At 41.9% G+C, this 23,281-nt stretch overlaps 1 protein-coding gene across 5 annotated transcripts in view; it reads right to left on the bottom strand.

The window, feature by feature from the left end:
* The window catches only part of CDK8 (cyclin dependent kinase 8), a 75,529-nt gene extending 54,690 nt beyond the window's left edge, over nucleotides 1-20,839 (bottom strand). For 4 of the 5 annotated variants that reach the window (XM_055426353.2, XM_088842695.1, XM_055426355.2 and 1 more), the window contains exon 1: nucleotides 20,562-20,839. In XM_055426353.2, the coding sequence (XP_055282328.1) occupies nucleotides 20,562-20,689 (128 nt within the window). In that variant the 5' untranslated portion in view covers nucleotides 20,690-20,839. Of the gene's footprint in view, nucleotides 1-20,225; nucleotides 20,500-20,561 lie in introns of those variants that run through there. The other variant, XM_055426354.2, reaches the window with a different exon arrangement.
* Nucleotides 20,840-23,281: the final 2,442 nt, after the last annotated feature.

Raw genomic sequence — 23,281 nt, 5'->3', positions numbered from 1 at the left:
AACATAATAATTTTCCAGAGCTGTTCAACCTTATCACTGATGTAAACAACTATCTTCCCTTGCCAGATACTTAACCAGCTCTACATGCTCTCAGATTAGGTGTTTGGCTATTTCTGAAGCAACATTAGGGAAAGACTGCACTTGAGCTCCCATGGAAATGGCCTTGCCACATTCTGCAATAAAACTCCTTGGATCCACAGCTCTCAATGACAGACCACTCCCTCAAATTACTGGAAGACTGTCCAGCTAGAGACCCCATTGAGGTTTCCTAAGAATCGTCCAGAAGACAATCTCAGAATGAGAAAACTTCTACCCAAGACCTTTAGATCAAGCAGCCTGAGAGAGACAGCTTCCACCCTCAGGAATTACAGAACAAAATCTAATTAGTTAGAATCAAAGATTGCCAGGCTTTAATCTGCATGCTCCCTTTTTTGGTTCTTTCCCTTCCTCTCTGCTGCTTTAAACTTCTGAATTGTTAACAGACACTTGTTGTTTCTACCAATGATACCAATAATATTGCTCTTTGCACCCCGAGTCACTCCCTGCATGAGTATTATTCCTGGCTACAATTTGCTCAGAAGTTCACTAAAATTTGCAAATAGGCTAACTGTTGAAATTGTAGCCATCCTTTTGGGTGCAAATCAGCGCACTCTAGTTCTTGGGCACTCATTTCAGTTCAGTTCAGTCGCTCAGTTGTGTCCGACTCTCTGTGACCCCATGAACCACAGCACACCAGGCCTCCCTGTCCATCACCAACTCCCAGAGTTCACCCAAACCCATGTCCATCGAGTCGGTGATGCCATCCAGCCATCTCATTCTCTGTCGTCCCCTTCTCCTCCCGCCCCCAATCCTTCCCAGCATCAGAGTCTTTTCCAGTGAGTCAACTCTTCGCATGAGGTGGCCAAAGTATTGGAGTTTCAGCTTCAGCATCAGTTCTTCCAATGAACACCCAGGACTGATCTCCTTTAGAATGGACTGGTTGGATCTCCTTGCAGTCCAAGGGACTCTCAAGAGTATTCTCCAGCACCACAGTTCAAAAGCATCATTTCTTCAGCGCTCAGCTTTCTTCACAGTCCAACTCTCACATCCATACACGACCACTGGGAAAACTATAGCCTTGACTAGACGGATCTTTGTTGACAAAGTAATGTCTCTGCTTTTTAATATACTACTATCTAGGTTGGTCATAACTTTCCTTCCAAGGAGTAAGCATCTTTTAATTTCATGGCTACAGTCACCATCTGCAGTGATTTTGGAGCCCAGAAAAATAAAGTCAGCCACTGTTTCCCCATCTATTTCCCATGAAGTGATGGGACCAGATGCCATGGTCTTAGTTTTCTGAATGTTGAGCTTTAAGCCAACTTTTTCACTCTCCTCTTTCACTTTCATCAAGAGGCCCCTTAGTTCCTCTTCACTTTCTGCCGTAATGATGGTGTCATCTGCATATCTAGGTTATTGATATTTCTCCCGGCAATCTTGATTCCAGCTTGTGCTTCTGCCAGCCCAGAGTTCCTCATGATGTACTCTGCATATAAGTTAAATAAGCAGCGTGACAATATACAGCCTTGACGTACTCCTTTTCCTATTTGGAACCAGTCTGTTGTTCCATATCCAGTTCTAACTGTTGCTTCCTGACCTGCATACAGGTTTCTTAAGAGGCAGGTCAGGTGGTCTGGTATTCCCATCTCTTTCAGAATTTTCCACAGTTTATTGTGATACATACACTCAAAGGCTTTGGCACAGTCTATAAAGCAGAAATAGATGTTCTTCTGGAACTCTCTTGATTTTTTGATGATAGAGCGGATGTTGGCAATTTGATCTCTGGTGCCTCTGCCTTTTTTAAAACCAGCTTGAGCATCTGGAAGTTCATGGTGCACGTATTGCTGAAGCCTGGCTTGGAGAATTTTGAGCATGACTTTACTAGCGTGTGAGGTGAGTGCAATTGTGCGGTAGTTTGAGCATTCTTTGGCATTGCCTTTCTTTGGGATTGGAATGAAGACTGACCTTTTCCAGTCCTGTGGCCACTGCTGAGTTTTCCAAATTTGCTGGCATATTGAGTGCAGCACTTTCACAGCATCATCTTTCAGGATTTGAAATAGCTCAACTGGAATTCCATCACCTCCACTAGCTTTGTTCGCAGTGATGCTTTCTAAGGCCCACTTGACTTCACATTCCAGGATGTCTGGCTCTAGGTGAGTGATCACACCATCGTGTGTGATCTTTCTTTCATATACATCAGTACTACAGTTTATTGGTCTGCTGCAGCAAGGGCCGGCGCACACCTGGCTCCCAGAGCAGGACAACAGTCCCTTTCTTTCAAATAGCCAACTAAAAACAGTAAACAAGACAAACAGGCCCTATGATGTCAAACCTAGGATAGTCTGTCTATGCCAAAACCACACTTGGGATCTTGGTGCTTGGATTACACACGGTTAATAATCTCTCAGCATTTGCCAGTGTGCCAGAGCTCAGCTGTCATCTCCAGTCATCTAGTGCACAGGCACTTTTGCTTCAGAGGGCTCAATAACTCATCTTACAACACAAAAGTATTCATAAAATACTGACTTCAGTTAACAGTAGCTGAAGCTCTCCGAACAGTCTCCTGGTCAGCAGAATCCCAGCACAGAGAAGAGCTGGATTTCATAGAACAATGTCCCCCAGGGCTGAACCTGGCCAAAAAGGTCTAAGAAAGTGAAAATAAACCCCACTGATAATCAAACTCTGATATCCCTCAGAAATTAGTGGCAAGGCCAGTAGAAAAGGCAAGCAGGAAATGGAGTTTTGCCCAAGGCTACAGCAGAATGGCAAAAGGACTAGAACTGCCCTTTTCTGAGCGATGACTGCTCTGACTAATGAGGACCCAGCTCTGCTTCACTCCACCTGCCTTGAGCAGAATACTGAGGCACCCAATTACCAAACCAACCCCACAACAGGACCCAGCCCATAGCTGGTCTTCTCCTCAGTTCTTCTTTAGAATCATTCCACCCACACTCACCAAGGAAGACCCCTCTGCTCTGGGAGCCAGGTGTGTGCCCGCCCTTGCTACAGCAGACCAATAAACTCTAGCACTGGTGCATTCCTGCGGCCTGTATCATACAGGATGCTCAATTATCTTACACGAAGTTACAATGCATTAAAGCAAACTGAAACAACAGTCCCTTTCATTTAAATCGGGTCAGCTCTCAGAGAACACATTCTAGCTAGCCATGCTACATTCTGCTTGAAATTCCTTTTCAGGTTAACATGTTGGCTCTTTCAATCATTCTGACAAATGAAATCTGCAACTTTTTGGTTAATTACATTAGTTTATTTAAAAGATTATTAGAACTACTAACTCTTGATTAGAGGGGGGCGGGGCGTTCCTGTGCTTGGCACTGTTATAGTTCCTAAGATACACCAGTGAACAAGACAGACCTAACAGGAGTTACTTCCACGTTTCTCAGCAGCTCCAGATGCCAAGCTCCAGGAAGTTACAAAGCTTCTTGTAAACTTAGCTATGAATCTCTCTCCTCTGCATTATCATGAGGGATTCAAGCTCAGTTTGTTAGCTCTCATACTTCAAATGCATCTTTATCTTGTTTGGGAAAAAAGCTACGTAAAGTTTAAAAAGTATTTCTAAGCTTGGAGACTAGAAAGAAACTCCTGGTCCTTTCTGTCTGTTTAGTTACAAGATTACAGTAAAAGGACCACTAAATGTATACTTGGAGTACAACAGGTGAATCTTTTTTAAATGTTCAGGTGTATTCACATGCCTGATGTGATGCTACTTTTAAGAAGAAAATCTTTGGGGCCAAGCAGAAATAAATTAGGCAGATACACAAAATAGCAGGAAAGACCAGTCATTAGGAAGGAAAGGATTACACATTAATTTCTCTTTTCTGTGTTGATCATTTCTTCAAGCATGAATATTAAAGAGAAAAAGAATGATTATAAATTACCAGAGCCAAAATATAGTTCCTGAAGTCAAGATGCCATGATTATAACTTTATTCTTCACAGAGTCGTGTTCAAAAAAATGACACTTGGGAAGATGCTTTAAGAAACATGGGTTGGTTGCTTACTTTGATGGAAACCCCCACATTTAGTGATATCTGATCACATTACTGTAAATATATTTAAAATGCATATGTAAATACATGCACATATATATACATGTACACCTACACAGATAAAAACTTTCACATACATGAGACAGACAGACATATAAATATCCCAAAATACATGTGTCTATGTATATGCAGAGGAAGAGGAAAAAGAAAATCATTTTTTAGTGCAGTTAAGTTACTGACTGGCCCTAGTACTGTTTTAACTTAAACAGCTATGAGAACAATTATACAGGTGCTTCATGAAGAAAAAATGCATCGTGGTTATTATATAGTTTACATAGCTATGACAAATTATCCTTTATATGGCAAGTGTTGTTTAATAATGACTCAAGCTGTTGTTACATACTCTATGAACAACCAAGAAAATAGGTGATACCTTAAAACAAAAGACTACTTGAACTTTGAAGCTTTATTTGTAGCACTCACAGATCTACAACCCTTTAATTATGCAAAACTGAAATACAGTGAAGAGGTAAAAAAAATTTAACTCTGTGTAAAAACTATGATTTAACAAATTAACATTCTGAGTGGTTGGAAATCAAGAGAAAAGGCACAATCAACTTCAGGAAAGGAGGAGGGCTATCATCAAAAAATCCACAAACAAAATGCCAGAGAGAGTGTGGAGAAAAGGGAGCCCTCTGCACTGTTGGTGGGAATGTAAGTTGGTATAGCCACCATGGAGAACAGTAAGGAAGTTCCCCCAAAATTAAAAATAGAGCTACCATATGACCTAGCAATCCTATTCCTGGGCATATACCTGGAGAAAATAATAATTCAAAAAGATACATGCACCCCAATGTTCAATGCAGCACTGTTTAGCCAGGACATAGAAGCAACCTAAATGTTTATCAACAGATAAATGGATAAAGAAGATACAGTACATATACACAATGGAATATTACTCAGCCATGAAAAGAAACAAACCTGGGTCATTTATGGTGATGTGGATGAACCTGTATTCTGTCACACAGAGTGAAGTAAGTCAAAAAGAGAAAAACAAATACTGTATATTAATGCATGTATATGGAATCTAGAAAAACGGTTCTGGTGAACCTATAGGGCAGGAATAGAGGTGCAGATGTAGAGAACAGACTTGTGGACACAGGGCAGAAAGGAGGGGGTGGGATGGACTGAAAGCAGCATTAACATATATATACTATAATGTGTAAAACAGGTAGGGGAAGCAGCTTTATACCACAGGGAGCTCAGCTGAACACTCTGTGATGACCTAGAGGGTGGGAAGTGGGGCGGGCGGGAGGCTCGAGAGGGAGGGAATATGTGTATACACATAGGTGATTCACCCTGTTGTACAGTAAAAACTAATACAACATTGTAAAACAATTATATTCCAATTAGAAAATAAAGTATATGGGACAATATGCATAGTTCATGTATGTGTGAATACTACATCATTCTATTTACTTAAAATTTTCACCACACCAAGTGGCATGTGATTGATCTCGGTTCCCCAACCAGAGATTAAACCCTCATCCTCCGCAGCAGAAGCATGGAGTTTTAACCACTTCCCATCGTGGAAGTCCCAAAAAGGAAACGAGTATCCTCAATTTTTTACATCCAAAGGGTCCTAGAAACAATGCCCCTGACCTTTCCACTCTGTGCCCAGGGCTGACTACACTTCAAATCCATCCCTTCAATTTCCAAGTTGAAAGACCCAAATCCTTTCAGTTTATATACTACGGTAGTCTTCTCCCAATCATTTTATCATATTTTCCTTTCTCCAGAGCTATTCTAGTTCTTGTCTCCCTACAACATGACGATGCTTGTCAAAAGCAAAAAGGTCTCATGATTTTGTACAATGGCAGGATTACATTTTCCACTTTGTTTTCAACACAAAGTCTAATGATACAGTGAACACAGTAGTCCCTCCTTACCAGCGTTTTCAGTTACTCGTGGTCAACCACAGTCTGAACATATTAAACGGAAAATAAACAATTCATAAGTTTTAAACTGCATGCCATCCTGAGCAGCATGATGAAATCTTATGTCTCGCCAAGGATGAGGATCACTTCTCTGTCCAGTGTACCATGCTGTGTACATTTAGTATACTAGAGAACACAGGAAATATGCTACTATCCAAAGATTTATCGGGCATCCGCCAAGAAGCTTGGAGAGTATCCCGTCTGGATAAGGAGGGGACTACTGTTTCATCTGCTCAACTCCCCGACACATATGTTTTTCTAGAGATAACTTCCCCCTGTAATTCTCTGGAACGCACTAAAACACTTTCAACAAAAACAAATGTATTGGTACAACCAGATCCTATCAATAAGCACTGTTTACTGAGCTGAGCATCAACACTGCACTGAGTTAGAGCAGTGACAAATGTCTCAATCTATACAACGGGTCATCTGGTCACCTGAAATCAACAAATATTTACTTACTATCTACCCTGTACTGGCAAACACAGGCAAGTCTCTTATAGCATGAGTTTTTACAACACAATATGGTTATAACATCACCAATTAATCAGGGGGGAAAAGTCTCCACACAAAGGCATTATTACGATGCAAACTGGAATCAGCACAGAGTAAACAGGAAAAAGAATAGCTGCATGCAAAGAACAGGCACACATAGATGCACTGTTTGACTGGGGGTTCTTCTGGAACGGAATTGTTTTGTTTACCCAGGCATTCTTTTATTCTTTTACCACTGGCAATGGCAGCAGCACTACCAGCAAGACTGCTCAATCAGGGACAAAGGTTGGGGAACCTCAACCTTCTGAGTAAACCAAATGGTAAAGAAGCAAAGTTTATTTCTGTCCTGTTTAGTCAACAGATGTATTCCTCTTAGAATACAACTACAAAAATACTTACATCACAGCCAAGTCCAACAAAAGCCCTCTAGCACCCATACCCCAGTGAAAGCTGTTTTCATAAGAGATTTTTTGTAAGAGATTTCTCAGAAACACAACCATGACATCGTAGGCAGAAGCATTGTAAGTTACTATCTGCAAAAAGACACATTTAGGTAAACTGCCTACTAAAAAACATCACAAATTCTTCCTGAAAAATACAAATTAGCATAATTGGAGAAATAGTGGAACCACAAACAATAGAACCCGTGAGATTAATAAATACGTTAAAATATGTATAATTTACATGGCCCTATGAGAGCCTGAAAACTTTCTTTATATGCTTTATCATATACTATACAAAGGATCCCTGTGGGATGAATCTATTTTTATAGACAAGAAATCCACAGTGCTCAGAAAGATTAAATGAATTGATCCAGCTGGTATACTGCAGGTCAATCTCATATCTAATACTGCTATGAGAATAAAAATTAGTTATGTGTTCTCACCCATAAGGATAGCTATATTTAAAAAAAAAAAAAAGGTTGGGGTGGGAAGAAAGTGTTAACAAAGATGTGGAGAAACTGGAACCCTTATGGGCTGCTAGTGGGAATGTCAAATGGTGTGGCCACTGAGGACACAGTCTGGTGGTTACTTACAAGGCCAGAGTTCAGGCACCATATGATCCAGAACTTCCACTCCTAAATGTATATCCAAATTCCACATTTGTATGTATATCCTAGGTGCGTGTATATCCAAGGAACTGAAAGAAGGGACTCAGATGCACACCAGTGTTCATAGCTGCCTTACTCATAATAACCAAAAAGTGGAAACGACCCAACTATCTAACAACTGATGAATGACAAACAAAATGTGATACAAGCTAAATCATGGATGGGCCTTAAAAACATTACATTAAGTGAAAGAAGCCAGTCACAAAAAACCACATATTGTATGATTTCATTTCAATGAAATGTCCAGAACAGGCAAATCCAGACAGAAAGCAGATTAGCGGTTGCCTAAGGCTGGAGGGCTGGAGGGTAAGGAACGACTGCTAACGGGTGCAGGGTTTCTTTTGGGGGGATGAAAATATTCCAAATTAGACTGTGGTGACAACCACACAACTCTGTGAATATACTAAAAACAGTGAACTGTACACTTAAAACAGGAGAGCTGTACGGTATGTGAATTATACCTCAATAAAGCTATTGGAAAGCTTTATGAACTAAAAATGTATAACTTCTTGACAGGTTTCACTAATATTTTCTGCATGAAGACAACTAGTATTGAATTTCTCTACTTAATACACTGCAACTAAATCAAAAGTACTTTTTAAATATTTAAAAATGAGTCACTATTTTAACAAATGTTACCTTATATTCTAAAACATTTCAGGGATAATCATAGTACAGATAATTTCACCAAGGAAAAATGTAATTGTGCTGCATTCTGATTTTAAAATCAGCAAGCATACTTAAATTCGGTAAGTACAGTTTTACAAAGTGCAACGGAAATAGACCAAATGCTACATGATCCAAGTCAAATAAAGGTTAAAAAGTGGTAAGGTTGGTTAGTATTTCTGGCTTGCGCTGAATACTTCAAGCATTTAAAGTTAACATCAGGTTGAATCACCTTTCAGAACTGAATGGTCCCATCCCTTCAAAAAAAAAAAGTGCAGAAGAGCAACAGGTGAAGTAGGAGATGTGTGTGCTACTCTGACAGGCTTCTTTGTGTTTTTCACGTATGCACGTCCAAGCATACGTCAAGGCTCTGTGGAGGTTAGCTAGTCTTGGCTAAAACCAGGACAATAGTAACTTTCGGTTCCAGGGTATCTGGTTTAAACTCTCAAAAAGTGCTGGACACATCTGTACTAAAATAGGTTTTCAGATAAAAAGATGAAATGTTTGCATACTTTTTCAGCTTCTTATCTGTCTATAAGAAGTAAGTACTTTCTAACTTCTGTTGAGCAGATATTATGTACATGAAGAAAATGTTTAGCTGAACTTAAGACTTTAAAAAAAAAATCTCTTCTAAATTCATAAAACACATCAGAACTGTCTTACAGATAATCAGCTGCCTGCCTACCGACATAAACAATTACCACTGCTGAATACACAAAGTTAAGCAATTCCACTGGCAACAGAAGAGGTTCCAGCTTTCTGTCCACAGAGGCAAGCCCAGAGGGGAATACGACTGAGACAGGGGACAAGGAACAAGGAACAAAGTCAAAATCAGTATAAAACAGAAAAAAAGCAAGCCAAAAAGGGGTGAAAAGGAAAAGACTGGGTCAGTGCTGGTCAGGGAATGAAAAGATGACCAAAGTCAAGCAACAGGAAACAAAGCGAAAGATCATTTGAGCAACAGAGGAGTACACGCAGTCAGGGCTGAACAGGTGGCTGGAGGGAGACACTACATCAAGAGCCCCAGTCACATGGGACAGGAACAGAGTTCAGCAGCAATGTTCAGCTGGAACAGAGAAATCTCATGAACGTGAACATAAAATAACATGTGAACTTCATAATGACTGTAATTTTAAATATCCACAAGTCTTAATTTCTTTATGCCAACCAGCAATCTAAAATACCTAGGACTATGCAGGGAAGGAAAACGTACAGCAAAGTTTCCAAAAGAACAATCGAAACAATTCTGACTCTACAATGCATTTAACCCCCATGATTCAAGCATGTTATTATTGTATTTATTCCCATTTCTTCCTTCCACATTAAGTTTTGTTTTGGGAGTTTGGATGATAGTGTAATTGGTGCAAACTTTCTTGAGGACATAAGACTGGATCTCAGAAAAGCCTGAAGCTCAGGCCTGTTAAAGAGATACTCCTGGGAAACTGACCTACACTGCAGCAGTCTAACAGTGACATGCCGGGGTCATATATCACTTGTGCTTGGCACGCTGATCAGTCTCTAAAAAGTTGACAGAAGCCAGGAGGGAGTTTCCCTTGCTTCATGCACACTTCGCTCCTTGCCAGTGGTATGCTCCACAGCAAACCTCCCTATGGGGAAGGCTCTGGGGACCTGGACAGTTCTATCTCCACCTGAGAGAATGCTGTATGCAAAGACTGATATAAAGGACATTTGCTGCAGTACTGTTTAAGAGCATTAAAAAATAAAAGAAAACAATCTAAACGTCCTCAACTGGATCTGTGTATCACTAATACAGTATGTTCATAAAACAGAATGACAAGCTGCTGAAGTGAACTGTGTTATTATGGCTGTTTGTGTGCAAGCTCAATCGCTCAGTCATGACCAACTCTGTGAGACCCCATGGACTGTAGCCATCTTCAAAACAAAACATATGTATATGCCATCAAACAATTTGTGTTTAAAGATGATGACATACAGACCTTTCTAATTCCTACATATAACCCAGCAGCCACTGATAAACGTGACTTCATAAAAATAAGAGTTACACATAAAAAAATCATACCATAAACTAAGTCCAAAGATGTTTGTGTCCACAAGCTGGACAGCATACACAAGAAACACATCTAAGTGGACAGCTCTCAAAGAAGAAATTGGTGACTGGAGGAGAAAGAGATGAGAGGACTTAAGTTTTCACTTCCTCAGTATACTTACATTCTTTACATACGCATGTATTATCTGCTCAAATGAATGAAGTATTAAATTTTAAAGTCAACCCAGGCACACACCTGCTTCCACCTGCACACACACAGGAGGCTGACAACGACTGTCCCTAAAGAGGGGGACTGCTGTCTTCTCGCATAGCCTGCTTGATTATTTATCCTGAGAGCTCATTAATTCTATAATCTAATCTTATAACAGAAATATAGCTCTTGAAAGAATATAATCTTTGACCCTAAAATTCCACTGCAAGAACTTGATATTGTATTGAAGAACTGTAGTCATATTTTCTAGGAGCTTCTTTGCTCACTGCAATGGCCAAAATTTAGAGACTACTTAAATTTCATCTACCACTAAAGAACTGGTTAACTGGATACATATTTACATATAAATCTGTGTGTAAATCAAAATAATGTGATGCCTGACATAATTAAAATTAAGGATTTAGAGCTATACTCGCAGACATGGAAAGATGCATAATATTCCTGAATGAAAAAATGTAAGGTCATAGTAGATTTCATTCATTGGTTTCTCCACCACAGCCCTATCCCACTTACTACAAGCAACTGTTTACTTGCTTGTGCCCCTCAAAGTCTTTAAGTTCCCTAAGGACTTACACCTGTGGCCTGTCCACTGCTGAATCACCTATACCTAGCATAGAACCTGGAACCTGGCATATTACAGATGTTCAGTGAATAGCTACCAAATAAACTATAGATACACAAATTTGCCTCCCCCCCATTACAGCTAAAGAGAAACTATAATGCAATGTCAAATATTTAAATGATTTAATTTTACATTTAAAAGAACCTTCAATGTTAAGTCAGCAGTAGAAAACAAATATAAGTACTCCTTACTGTGTGCTTAACAATTTCTTGGGAACTGTGTATAAATCGAATTTTTTTTGCAAACTGAGTCCCAGAATAAGTATGTTAGGATAGATCCCTCATTTAACAGGCTTCTTTCATAAAGTGAAAAAACTCCAAACAAATGTATTTATCCTATATGAGCTTAAAATTTTCATGAGATTTAGTGGCTTTCCTTAAAACAAGCCACATAAAAATAATTTTTCAATACCTACCTGTTTTCCCCAAAATAATGACTTGTTTAATATAAACTATGATAACTGCTGTTTGACAAGTTTGGGTTATTTTTTTTTAATCCCTTAGTTCTCTGCTACTGCTGCTGCTAAGTCACTTCAGTCGTGTCCGACTCTGTGTGACCCCATAGACGGAAGCCCACCAGGCTCCCCCGTCCCTGGGATTCTCCAGGCAAGAACACTGGAGTGGGTTGCCATTTCCTTCTCCAATGTGTGAAAGTGGAAAGTGAAAAGGGAAAGTGAAGTCGCTCAGTCGTGTCCGACCCTTAGCGACCCCACAGACTGAAGCCTACCAGGCTCCTCCATCCATGGGATTTCTAGGCAACAGTACTGGAGTGGCTTGCCATTGCCTTCTCCACTTAGTTCTCTAGACAACCTATAAAATTCAGGTGTATCAAAACACTTACAGCAGGTATCCTGATGTGAGGAATTCCTCTCCTTAGGATGACTGTTTATTAAAACTCATGGGTTATAATAAAGTTATAGATTTTAAAGAGCTTGTCTGGAAAGATGAGAACTTGAGTTACCTTGAGTAGTTGTTAAACTACATAATTTTTAATTCACATAACAAAAGAAAATTTCAAATATGAAACAATCACAGAGCTTAAATAAAATTAAATGCCAACTTTGGTTAAGAGACTAATTATGTTTTCCTTAAATTTAGAAATAAAGGTTTGATCCCCATTTAAACTGATGCACTGGCAAGGTATACTTTAGCAAATACTTCATTCTTGTAGTGGCTCAGTTTTTCAAATACCTTTTTTCAATTAACAAAGCTTGCATCTGGTCTTTGGTTTTGTTCAAGTCTGTTCCTGGTATCAATTTAGCCAGCCCATCAAACTTAGCTTCTGTGGGTAATTTCACAAGGCACTACTTTTTTATTTTGAAATATGCTCAAGTTTTTAAGTTTAGCAACTTTAAAAGGAAAATTTTCAGATATCAATTTTAGGTACACCAAAAATAAAAAAGTATTAAGATACCTGTCAACATTTGGCAATATGCCAGGAAGTAAAGGGAACACAGTTACTGCCCTAGAGGAAATCTATAATATCTAACATTCAGCAGAAAGACCCCAAGGACATATAAACAGTAATCACACATACGCTAAAGTAGTTACAGAATATATCTATGAAAAGCTAACTGTGTGTTGTGGGGTGATGAGTGAAGAGAGGATTATTGGAGTTGTACTTTAAGAAAAAGTAGTTAGGATTTCTGAAGCAATATGTCAGAACCGATTTCAGCTGAGGGAAAAAAATGCCCAGCAACAGGTGCTGCCTGAGAATAAGTTCAAAAGGGCAGTCTGATTTAATGGAGGAGGAGCAGTTGCATTAATCTGAATTTCAGAATCACGATGATCTATGATATAGACTAGTGTGTCAACCGAGTCCTGGGAATAAGGTGTCCTGGAAATTAAGGTGTTCAGGTCTTGCAGACAAAGGACAAATCCTGGTTCTAAACCAAAGTCAAGGTAGAGTCACTCAAAGTGGTTCTCAGCTGCTTTCACACATTTGGCAGTTTCTCAAGAAGCTAAACAGTTACCATATGACTCTGGATATATGCCTAAGAAAACCCAAAACATGTATCTACACAATAATTTGCACATGAAGTTTCATAGCAGCATTATTCATAACAGCCAAGAAGTAGAAACAATCCAGATGTCCACCAAGTAATGAATGGATACACAAAATATGGACTATCCAAACAAGGCAATAGTTTTCAACCATAAAAAGGAATGAAATACTGACACATGCACAACACAGATGAATACTGAAAACACTACGCCACGTAAAAGACACTAATGGCCACACACTGTGTGCTTTCATTTACACGGAATGTTCAGAATAGGCAAATCCATGGAGAAAGGAAGCAGATGAGTGGTCGCCAGGGCCTGGGAAGAAGAACTGTGGAGTGACTACTAACCAATGTGGAGTTCCTTCTGACAGGAGAAAAATGTTCTGGCATAGACAGCTTTGTGAACAGACTAAAAGCCAGTGGGCTGCACACTTTGAAAGGGTGAATTTTATGGTAAGTGATATATCTCAGTTTTAAAAAGGGGATTCTCAGCATTTTTTCTGCGATGACACACCTGAACGACATGACATATATCAGTAAAAGCAGCTTACTACAGCAGGGACTGGATTTGTGACTTTGACAGTTACTACACTAAAGAATCTTGAGAAAATTAATACTAAAGGGCCTTTAAGTATTAAGATCAAAATAACGAGTGAAAGTCACTTTTCAGTGACAACTTCAAGAACTGCTTTGGGGTGACAAGAGATATTTAAAGACAAAAAATATCACAGTAGTTTCAAAGAAATGGCCGAGGCCTACTTAAGCTGCCGTGAAGGAAAGGATATACAAACTGTTCTGAAGGAGCTAAGGACAGTAGCGTTTCCATTCTCTAGCAGCAGCTAAGAACAGAAAAAGCATAAAAAAAAAAAAGAAAAAAAACAATGAGGATTCATTCAACAATGTAAGACATGACAAGAAAGATGACACTAGTCACAGGGAAAAACATATATATTTATCAACACCAATTTGGCATATATAGTTCCCTGCTGCTGCTGCTGCTGCTAAGTCGCATCAGTCGTGTCCGACTCTGTGCGACCCCACAGAGGGCAGCCCACCAGGCTCCTCCGTCCATGGGATTCTCCAGGCAAGAACACTGGAGTGGGTTGCCATTTCCTTCTCCAATGCATGAGAGTAAAACGTGAAAGTGAAGTCGATCAGTCGTGTGCGACTCATAGCGACCCCATGGACTGTGGCCCACCAGGCTCCTCTGTCCATGGGATTTTCCAGGCAAGAGTACTGGAGTGGGGTGCCATTGCCTTCTATACAGTTCCCTAACATACGGATATTTCAAGTGTTTGCAAATCATAATTTGGGACACAGTTGCCAAGAGAACAAATTTTTGAAAAAGCAGATAAGTTTGCAAATGACCAATAACTTATAATAAGATATCATTATTTCTGTTTTCCTGGCTGATACTCAGTATGCTGGAAGCCTCCTCCCTACACCTCTTCACGCCACCGAGAGTCCCAACTAGAGGAATCCCTACTCCGATCTACTGCCACCACCATCTCAGGGGCTAGAAAATTCTGGTTCCCTACTCCTAACAGAGCTGAGGCCAAAGGAAGATCACCTGCTGTTGGGAGCCGGAAGCCAAAGGCTGTCCTGCCGTGGCAGTTCACACGTGAGAGCTACTCCTAAACCAGACCCTTGGGCTTCAGAGGCTGCCTGTCCTCTGAGGCACCAATGTCCTCATGGTGGCAAACTGCCTCAGAGACAGTTAAGGTGTGCAGTGTGCACGCGTGCTGAGGCACTCAGTCGTGTCCAACTCTCTGCAACCCCATGGACTGTAGCCCACCAGGCCCCTCTGTCCATGGCATTTTTTTCTTGCATGAATACTGGAGTGGGTGGACATTTCCTGCTCCAGGGGATCTTCCCGAGCCAGGCGGGGGTTATTTACCACTGCACCACCTACGTGCTGATAACGTTATCCCTGTGCTGAACCGGGGGCCTCATCAGGTTCAATGCGGACAAGGGAACATCTGCAGCGCATGTGTGGAGCACTACGCATACGGCAGGAGCTTGAAGACGCTGGCAACAGACAGGTATAGGGAGGAAAGGCATGGGAAGAAAGAATCCAAACCCACAACCTGTGCTGGGGTCTGTAAGAGCACAACAGAAAGCACTCTTGTTGTCCTCTTGAAATGTCCTTTCTGAGGAGTCAACAGAGTCCTTTCACAGTCAACAGAGTGTTGCCCTCTGTAAGGGGCTTCCCTGAAAGCAGAGAAGTTGGGAGCTCCATGTCTGTGTCCCAGTAGCACCTGGTATTGATTATTATAGTGCTTATTAAATTGCTACAGCTTATTTACATGTTTGTTTCCTCAGCAGGTATCTTCTCAAATAATGGAGTATTTTATTAATCTCTGTACTGTCAATACCTTGGACAGTGCTTGACAGATAGAAGGATCCAGTAAATATTTGCTGAATGAATGAGGGGATGGATTTCTTCCAATGTTAGAAGAAACTGTAAAACAATCAAACAAATCCAAAATGAATTAATTTGCCAGTCTTGCTATTAAGAAAATGGGATCTAAGAATGACACCTCAGAGTGGCTGAACCTGTGGATCTGAATTCACTGAGTTTCTAAGGCAGGTAAGTTCAACAGCCAGCAGGGAAGAAACGCACAGTGAATGTTCTGCCTGTCCCTCTCCATCACAGGTTTTAAATGTTACAAGGAATATTCCTTACTGGACATGCAAAATCCCCAGTGACAGGGATTATTACATGCTGGATTTGCCATGTCTGACATGTAAAGAAATACTTAAATCAGATTCAAGCTAGATACTGGGTTCAGTGATATTCAGAAAACTATCAGAATCCTTCAGGGGAAGATAGGGTTCCAACCAAGTGCTGATCAGAGTTAAGGAATTAAAGCCGACTCACAGCGCCAGTTCAGATCAGATGAGCCCCTCATGCTAGCCACCAAACGAGTGGCACACAAGAGTGGGAGAGCTACACGAGCCTGGCGCCTTCACAGGTAAATGGAGGGGACGCTACAGTGGGATAAAAGACATGTTAGGTGTGGGAGCTAAGTCTTTGGAAGTTACCTGTCTTCTCACTGGAGGTTGATGAGAATCCACATTAAAGCATGAGACTAAGAAATATTGAAGCATATTACTGCCTAAAGTAAAATTTTTGTCTTATTAGTTGTTTACCATCTTGCAAAAGTATTTTATAGTCATGATTTTTACTTCTTCAAATTACAGTACTAGGAAGTCCCAAAAAATTATCACCTGAAACCCTGTAACCTTAGAAATAAGGAAACAAAGGTCTACAAGGACAAATGACTTGCCCAGGGTCACACTGGTGATCAGAGGCAGAGTCTGAACTCACACTCAATTCTCCAGTCTCCCCAACTTAACAGTTCATCCTCACACACACATACACACACACAGAGTAAATAGAAACACCCACATAGTTATATACTTACTTTTGCAGCACTAGAAAAAACTAAGATTGTTCAGAAACATACTGAGAAAGTATCAGTTAACTGAAAAGACTAGCCCAGGGATAAGGCACTCATGTTTTCTTAAGGACTCCCTAAAACACCAAATCCCCGTGACTATGCTTATATTTATCTTAATACAAAGCATGATGGTTAAGAGTATGGGTCTGGAGTAAGAGACTTGCTTGTAACCCGCCAATTCCAGCTCTGACATTTACTCACTGGAAAAGACTCTGATGCTGGGAAAGGTTGGGGGCGGGAAGAGAAGGGGACGACGGAGAATGAGATGGCTGGATGGCATCACCGAGTCTGTGGACATGAGTTTGAGTGTACTCCGGAGAGTTGGTGATGGACAGGGAGGCCTGGCGTGCTGTGATTCATGGGGTCGCTGAGAGTCGGACACGACTGAGCGACTGAACTGAACTGAATCATGGACAAATCTGCTTCACCTTTAAACCTCCGTTTCCTCAACTGTAAAGCTGAAAGAACACAACTGACTGCTGTGGTACCTATGAGGACTCAACAGATGATGGCTGTCAAAGCTTTGCCCATGTCCCAAGATTTACTCAGTAATTTAGCTATTACTGTTACTATTTCTGCCTACTAACCTCTGTGCTGTCTACAAAAGCCCCCCAACAAACGTTTTCTGTGTATTTCCCTCCTCCCTTCTACCTTTCTCTCTCTCTCTCACACACACACAATCCCAATTATCCAACCCCCAAATCCCAAGCCCAGTTTTTGTTCTTTTGAACACAGAGTACAGAAGACTAAGAACCCTATTCAAGAAACTCTTTTTGCTTTTCTTTTTTGGAGATCAAACTCTTAGCCCAAATTAATTTTTAAATTCTACAATGCCCAGTGCCAATAATGAGAACTCAGAATTTAAACACACAAATTGTTTTCTGGTTCTCACACTTTTCTATTTCTTTGAACAAGACATGTTTGGTTGCCTAAATTCTGCAAAGAGGAAAAGCAACTGACTCAGAAAGAAAACGAATCCCCCTGCTTTCCACTGACTACCCTTCTGGTGTTAAGGCACAAAGCACACTCTCAATCTCATTTATGGTGACAGTGAGAGCAGATTATGCCCAAGATTTATTGTACATTTATGTTTCAACTCTACTAGAACCTGAAATTAACAGAATTATAAAAGGTCCCTTTTCCCTGTATGTAATCATGCTTCAAAGGACTCCTCCTTCCCCACAATCCTTAAAATGCCTTGGTATACTTAGTATACTGGCAGGAGAGTGTTTCTACTTCTTAATATCAAAGAACTGACCAAGCTGTTTATTTCCTAAAACAATAATTTAAGAAGCTAACTCCTCTGGTATAAATTCCTTTACTAATTAATCATGTCTAGGATGCTTGCTGGACAACATTAAAGATACAATTACATATGTTCATTTTAATAGCCAAATGACAAAGGGGACACAAGAAGTTGGTTGGATGGCATCACCAACTCGATGAACATGAGTTTGAGCAAACTCCGGGAAATAGTGAAGAACAGGAAAGCTTGGAGTGCTGCAGTCAAAGGCATCTAAAAGTCAGACACAACTGAGTGACTGAAATGAACTGACATCAAAACAAAATTTATTTCATTTTATTTAAATCTGAGTACTCTCTTTGAAGGTGTTAATGTCTAAGGTCCTAGAGTTCTCTGAAATTTCAGTTGCAGAATATACAACTTCATTTGGAAATAAATCAATACTAGAATCAAATTATCTGATCATCTTTTTATAAAAGATTAAATAGCCATAAATTTTATTTTACCTGAACTTAAATGCATTAAATTACATTTCACTGACATAAGATCAAAAAAGCTTCATAAATATAATACTGCATTTTACCAGAGTGAAATTATAAGAAGCCAAACTGAAAAATATTCCCTCTGGAACACAGACACTGTTGAAAGTAATTTTAACACTCTCTTGACATTTGATCCATTTTTTAAAAAAGAGTTCTTCCTATGAACAAAATCATTAATGGCTACTGAAAAACAAGCCCAAGGAATTATAAACAAAAAGTTAATGTTTCCAAATGCAACGCTACCTGGCTATCATGAATGACAAAGATATGTTCATATACCATACATCCATCTATCTTTAAATTGTACAGATTAAATTTAAATCTCCTAAAATTATGCTTAGCCTAAATGAAAACCTGACCACGAGATATAAAATGTGGTCAAAAGTACCTCCTGCCAGTAAACAATATTACAATTTTTAATAAAATGTTAAATCAAAGTTAATAAAATTTAGATGTTTTATTAAAATAGTAATTTATGAAAATAGAACTGGTTTTTTCAGAGAGATCAAAAAGAATTTAAGGTCACCAGAATTTTATAGAACAGATGACAGACTAGTCAAATGTACTACAATGTCTAACCTCATAGGATCAGGGCTTTTATGAACATGCCCCAAATTACATAATACTGGGGGACAAGGAGAGAGCATAAGGTTCTTAAAAACATTGTATAGGAAGTTACCAAGGAAAATTTTTTAAATATGTACTTTATTACAGAATAATACTTCAATGAGAAACATAATTAAACAAGAGTCAGCAGTATCTCCAGACAGTGATTTCTCAAATGTCACCCAACTATTCATTCCACTTAAAAGTACTTGTGATACATGCAGCACCTACAGGATCAAGTTTTCAACTCCCTATCTTTGCAGATACCAGTACTGCTTTACTGCTGCATACAAGCACTGAAACTTATATTCCAAATTAATTAGAATTACTATCTTCTTCCTTAGAGTCCATTTTAAGTTACTTTAGAAAGATACCTCGGCAAATTTAAGAAAAATATTGAATACATAGCTCCTTCCTTTTCCAATATTGAGGATACTGAAGTATTTATAAATATGGCTTCCCCCAACCCAGATAACTTCAGCTTTATGAATGGTTTCATTTTTTTCAGCACTAATACTGTTCTGAACATATCCTCCCATCTAATCTGTTGAAAAAAGCAATTATTTTAAACGTTAAACAGCAGCTTAACCAAACTAAAAGTGATGTTCAAGTAAACCTACTTTGTTTATAATAAAATCTAAAGATTATATAAGCTTTGACGTCCTTTCCAGCCTTTTCCTATAGTGTCAAAGGTGAGAAAGACAACACCCGTTTTTACAAGAGGAAAACTAGGAGTTAATAGATTATATTTCTCAACTAAGAAATGTCTTCCCTTTTGAAAACACTACAAGACATTCATCTACTGACAAAGGAAAAATGAGCAGTTCACTTGCCGGTTTAGGAAACTAAATTGGGAGCATCACCAGTCATAGACTTAATTAAGTTATTTCTAGGTAAGAACATTTAAAGCAAAGAGACTATTTAAAGTTCCTTGTCAACTGCTAAACTGGGAGGTGGGGGGAGTCTGAATAAGACACTATTTGTCATTCGCCTTTTTCCCCACCACCCACCCTGCACCAAACCCCCATTGTTCTAGGTAAAACTCGCAGCTAATGATAGCGAAACAGCAACTGCTACGTTTCTGCCGCAGGTGATCGATCACCGGGAGGAACTCTTCAGAACCACACTGACTTGCTGCTTTCTTCCCCACAGAAAACCCAAATGGGGTCTTAAATCCATCACCAACCTGTGCTGGGGAAAGGATCCCAGCTTCCCTTCCGGGCTGATGGATGTCAGTCTGGAGGCGGGTGAAGGGTCCCCGAATAAATCGACCCCTCCCTCCAAGATCATTTAAGCTGACGTTTTATAAGGAACATTGAAAGAAATCTGGCACCGCAGCCCTTGAAAAGTACAGAGCTCGTGGATCAGACGCTCCTCCTCCCGACGAGCGGCGCCCGGAGACCCCTGGAGCGGCTCGCGGGGTGGGGGTGGGGGTCTCGCGCGGGCTCGGCCCCCCTCGGGCACCACGTCCTCCCGGAGCCCGGTCCGCGGGGGGCTGCCCACCTGCGCCGCCGACACTCACCCATCCTTCCGCTTGGCTTTGTAGACGTGACCGTAAGTGCCTCGGCCAACTTTGCAGCCCTCGTATTCAAACAGGTCCTCGACCCGCTCCCGCTCGCTGCTCAGCTTCACTTTAAAGTCATAGTCCATTGTCACGGCCGGCGGGGCCGGGGAGCGGGGGTCGCGGCGCCGCGGCGCGGGCGCGGGGGCCCTCCGGGAGGCTCCGGCAGCCGCGGCCCCCGGGAAGCCGCCCGCTCTACGCCCGGCGGCCGCAGCGCCGGCCCGGCCGCGGCGGCAGGAGCAAGAGGAGGCCCCGCGAGGGCGCCGGGGACATCCAGCAGGGCGGCGGGGCGGGGGCCGGCCGGGGTGGGTGGGGGGACACACGCCGAGGAACCCGGGGGCGCAGGAGGGCGAGGGACGAGGGCTGGGGGTGGGGAGCGCGGTCGCTGCCCTTGTCCCCGCGGGCTCCGGGGCTCCGGCTGCTGCGCTCCGGCCGCGCGCTCGGCCCCCGCGGCGGGCGGCGGCGGCGGCGCGGCGGGCTCCCCCTCGGGCGCTCGCGCCTAGCCGCGCTCACACACGCTCACGCTCGCTCCCTCACTCGCTCTCTCCCTCGCTCGCTCTCCCGTCCACTCAGACAGAAAGGCAGCGCCGCACAACAGCCGGCACCTCCTCAGAGAGCGGAGGGCGGGGACTCACGGAACGCGGCCGCGCTGTCGCAAAAACGTCGCGAAGACCCGGGCCGCTCGGCTTTCCCCGCCGCCCGCGCCGCGCGACTCTCCAGCCGAGCCTCGGTCCCCGGTGGGGCGCGTGAACTCAGCGCGGTAGCCGCTGCCCAGAGCAGCCGCCACCAGCGCCACGTGGACCGTCCCGGCCGCAGCCGGGACTCCAGACTACAGCACCCAGAATGCACCGGCCGCCGCCGTGGCCGCCCCGCCTTCGGCTCCGCCCCCCGCGAGGGGGGGAGGTGGGAGCGATGCACGATGGGATTCGTAGTCCAGAAGAAGGGGAGTCGTTTCGTTGACCACTTGGGAAATTTTTTTTTTTTTTAACAGCGTTGTCGCTTAAGTCAGATTTGAGCCAGAAACTTAACCAGAGAAGTTTAAGCGTGAGGGAGTCTAATCTGTGTTAGAATCACATTTTGTGCCACTTCCGAACTCCAGAGTTTAAAGGGCACTGTCGTTATCGAAAAAAATAAGTCTAATTATTGATCAACGGCTCACAGACTATCACTCGGGGAATCTTGTAGTTCACGGTCTAATAAGGGCTGCACAGTGATAGCAACGTGCTGACACGCATTACAAACATCAGTAAAAGTCAGTTGGGAGTGGCCACGCTGCCCCTAGAGAGTGGCACTCTTGTGACAGAGGACTATCCTTTCAGAGGAGATGTTACTTTGAGTACGGCCTTTTGCACCACTGCTCCTAAGAATAGCCTTTTTTAGCCATGATTACAGCAATGGATCTAAATCCATAAAAACTGCTCATAATTTTAAGGGAGGAAAGGTGTCTGCTGGAGTCTTGGTATCTTTATCGTTTGTGTTTTTTTTCAATTGTTCATTTGGCTGCGCCAGGTCTTAGTTGTGGCTCTCAGGATCTTTAGTTGCAACATGTGCGGTCTAATTCCCTGACCTGGGATGGGACCTCCGACTCCTGCATTGGGAGTGTGGAGTCTTAGCCACTGGACCAACAAGGAAGTCCCAGTGCTGATATATTGATAATAATACCTCATTTTGTTTTATCCCCCTTATTTAGATGTCTATTTTTCATTTTTTGACTTTATATTAATTTTATGTTTATATTTATTTTACTTTTCCCAACTGCTACTGTTTTCACGAAAGCTCCCCACGTTGTCTCTCCACTTTGAACCTCCAACCAATTTTTTCACCTTTCCCATGGTATTCATCAAATTGTGTTCTTTTATTTCCTCTTCCTTGCTAGATTATTAATTCCTATAGGAAGTCATATTTGCATCTTCCCTGATGCCCAGTATCGTGGCTTGATTTTGGTGTGCAGTAAATTGTACTGCAAGGAGATCCAACCAGTCCATTCTAAAGAAGATCAATCCTGGGTGTTCATTGGAAGGACTGATGCTAAAGCTGAAACTGCAATACTTTGGCCACCTCATGCGATGAGTTGACTCACTGGAAAAGACTCTTATGCTGGGAAAGGTTGGGGGCGGGAGGAGAAGGGGACGACAGAGAACAAGATGGCTGGATGGCATCACCAATTCTGTGGACATGAGTTTGAGTGAACTCCGGGAGTTGGTGATGGACAGGGAGGCCTGGCGTGCTGTGATTCATGGGGTCGCAGAGAGTCAGACACGACTGAGCGACTGAACTGAACTGAAACCTTGCCAACAAAGGTCTGGCTAGTCAAGGCTATGGTTTTTCCCGTGATCATGTATGGATGTGAGAGTTGGACTGTGAAGAAAGCTGATCGCCAAAGAATTGATGCTTTTGAACTGCGGTGCTGGAGAAGACTCTTGAGAGTCCCTTGGACTGCAAGGAGATCCAACCAGTCCATTCTAAAGGATATCAATCCTGGGTGTTCATTGGAAGGACTGATGCTGAAGCTGAAACTCCAATACTTTGGCCACCTCATGCAACGAGTTGACTCACTGGAAAAGAGTCTGATGCTAGAAAGAATTGGGGGTGGGAGGAGATGGGGACGACAGAGAATGAGATGGCTGGATGGCATCACCGACTCTGTGGACATGAGTTTGAGTGAACTCCGGGAGTTGGTG

This window comes from Moschus berezovskii, chromosome 13 (genome assembly GCF_049115385.1).
Source record: "Moschus berezovskii isolate FMDL1 chromosome 13, NW_MosBer_1.0, whole genome shotgun sequence".
Lineage (NCBI taxonomy): Eukaryota > Metazoa > Chordata > Mammalia > Artiodactyla > Moschidae > Moschus > Moschus berezovskii.
The sequence above is the reverse complement of the archived record's forward strand: the minus strand, read 5'-3'. Positions and strand labels throughout refer to the sequence as shown.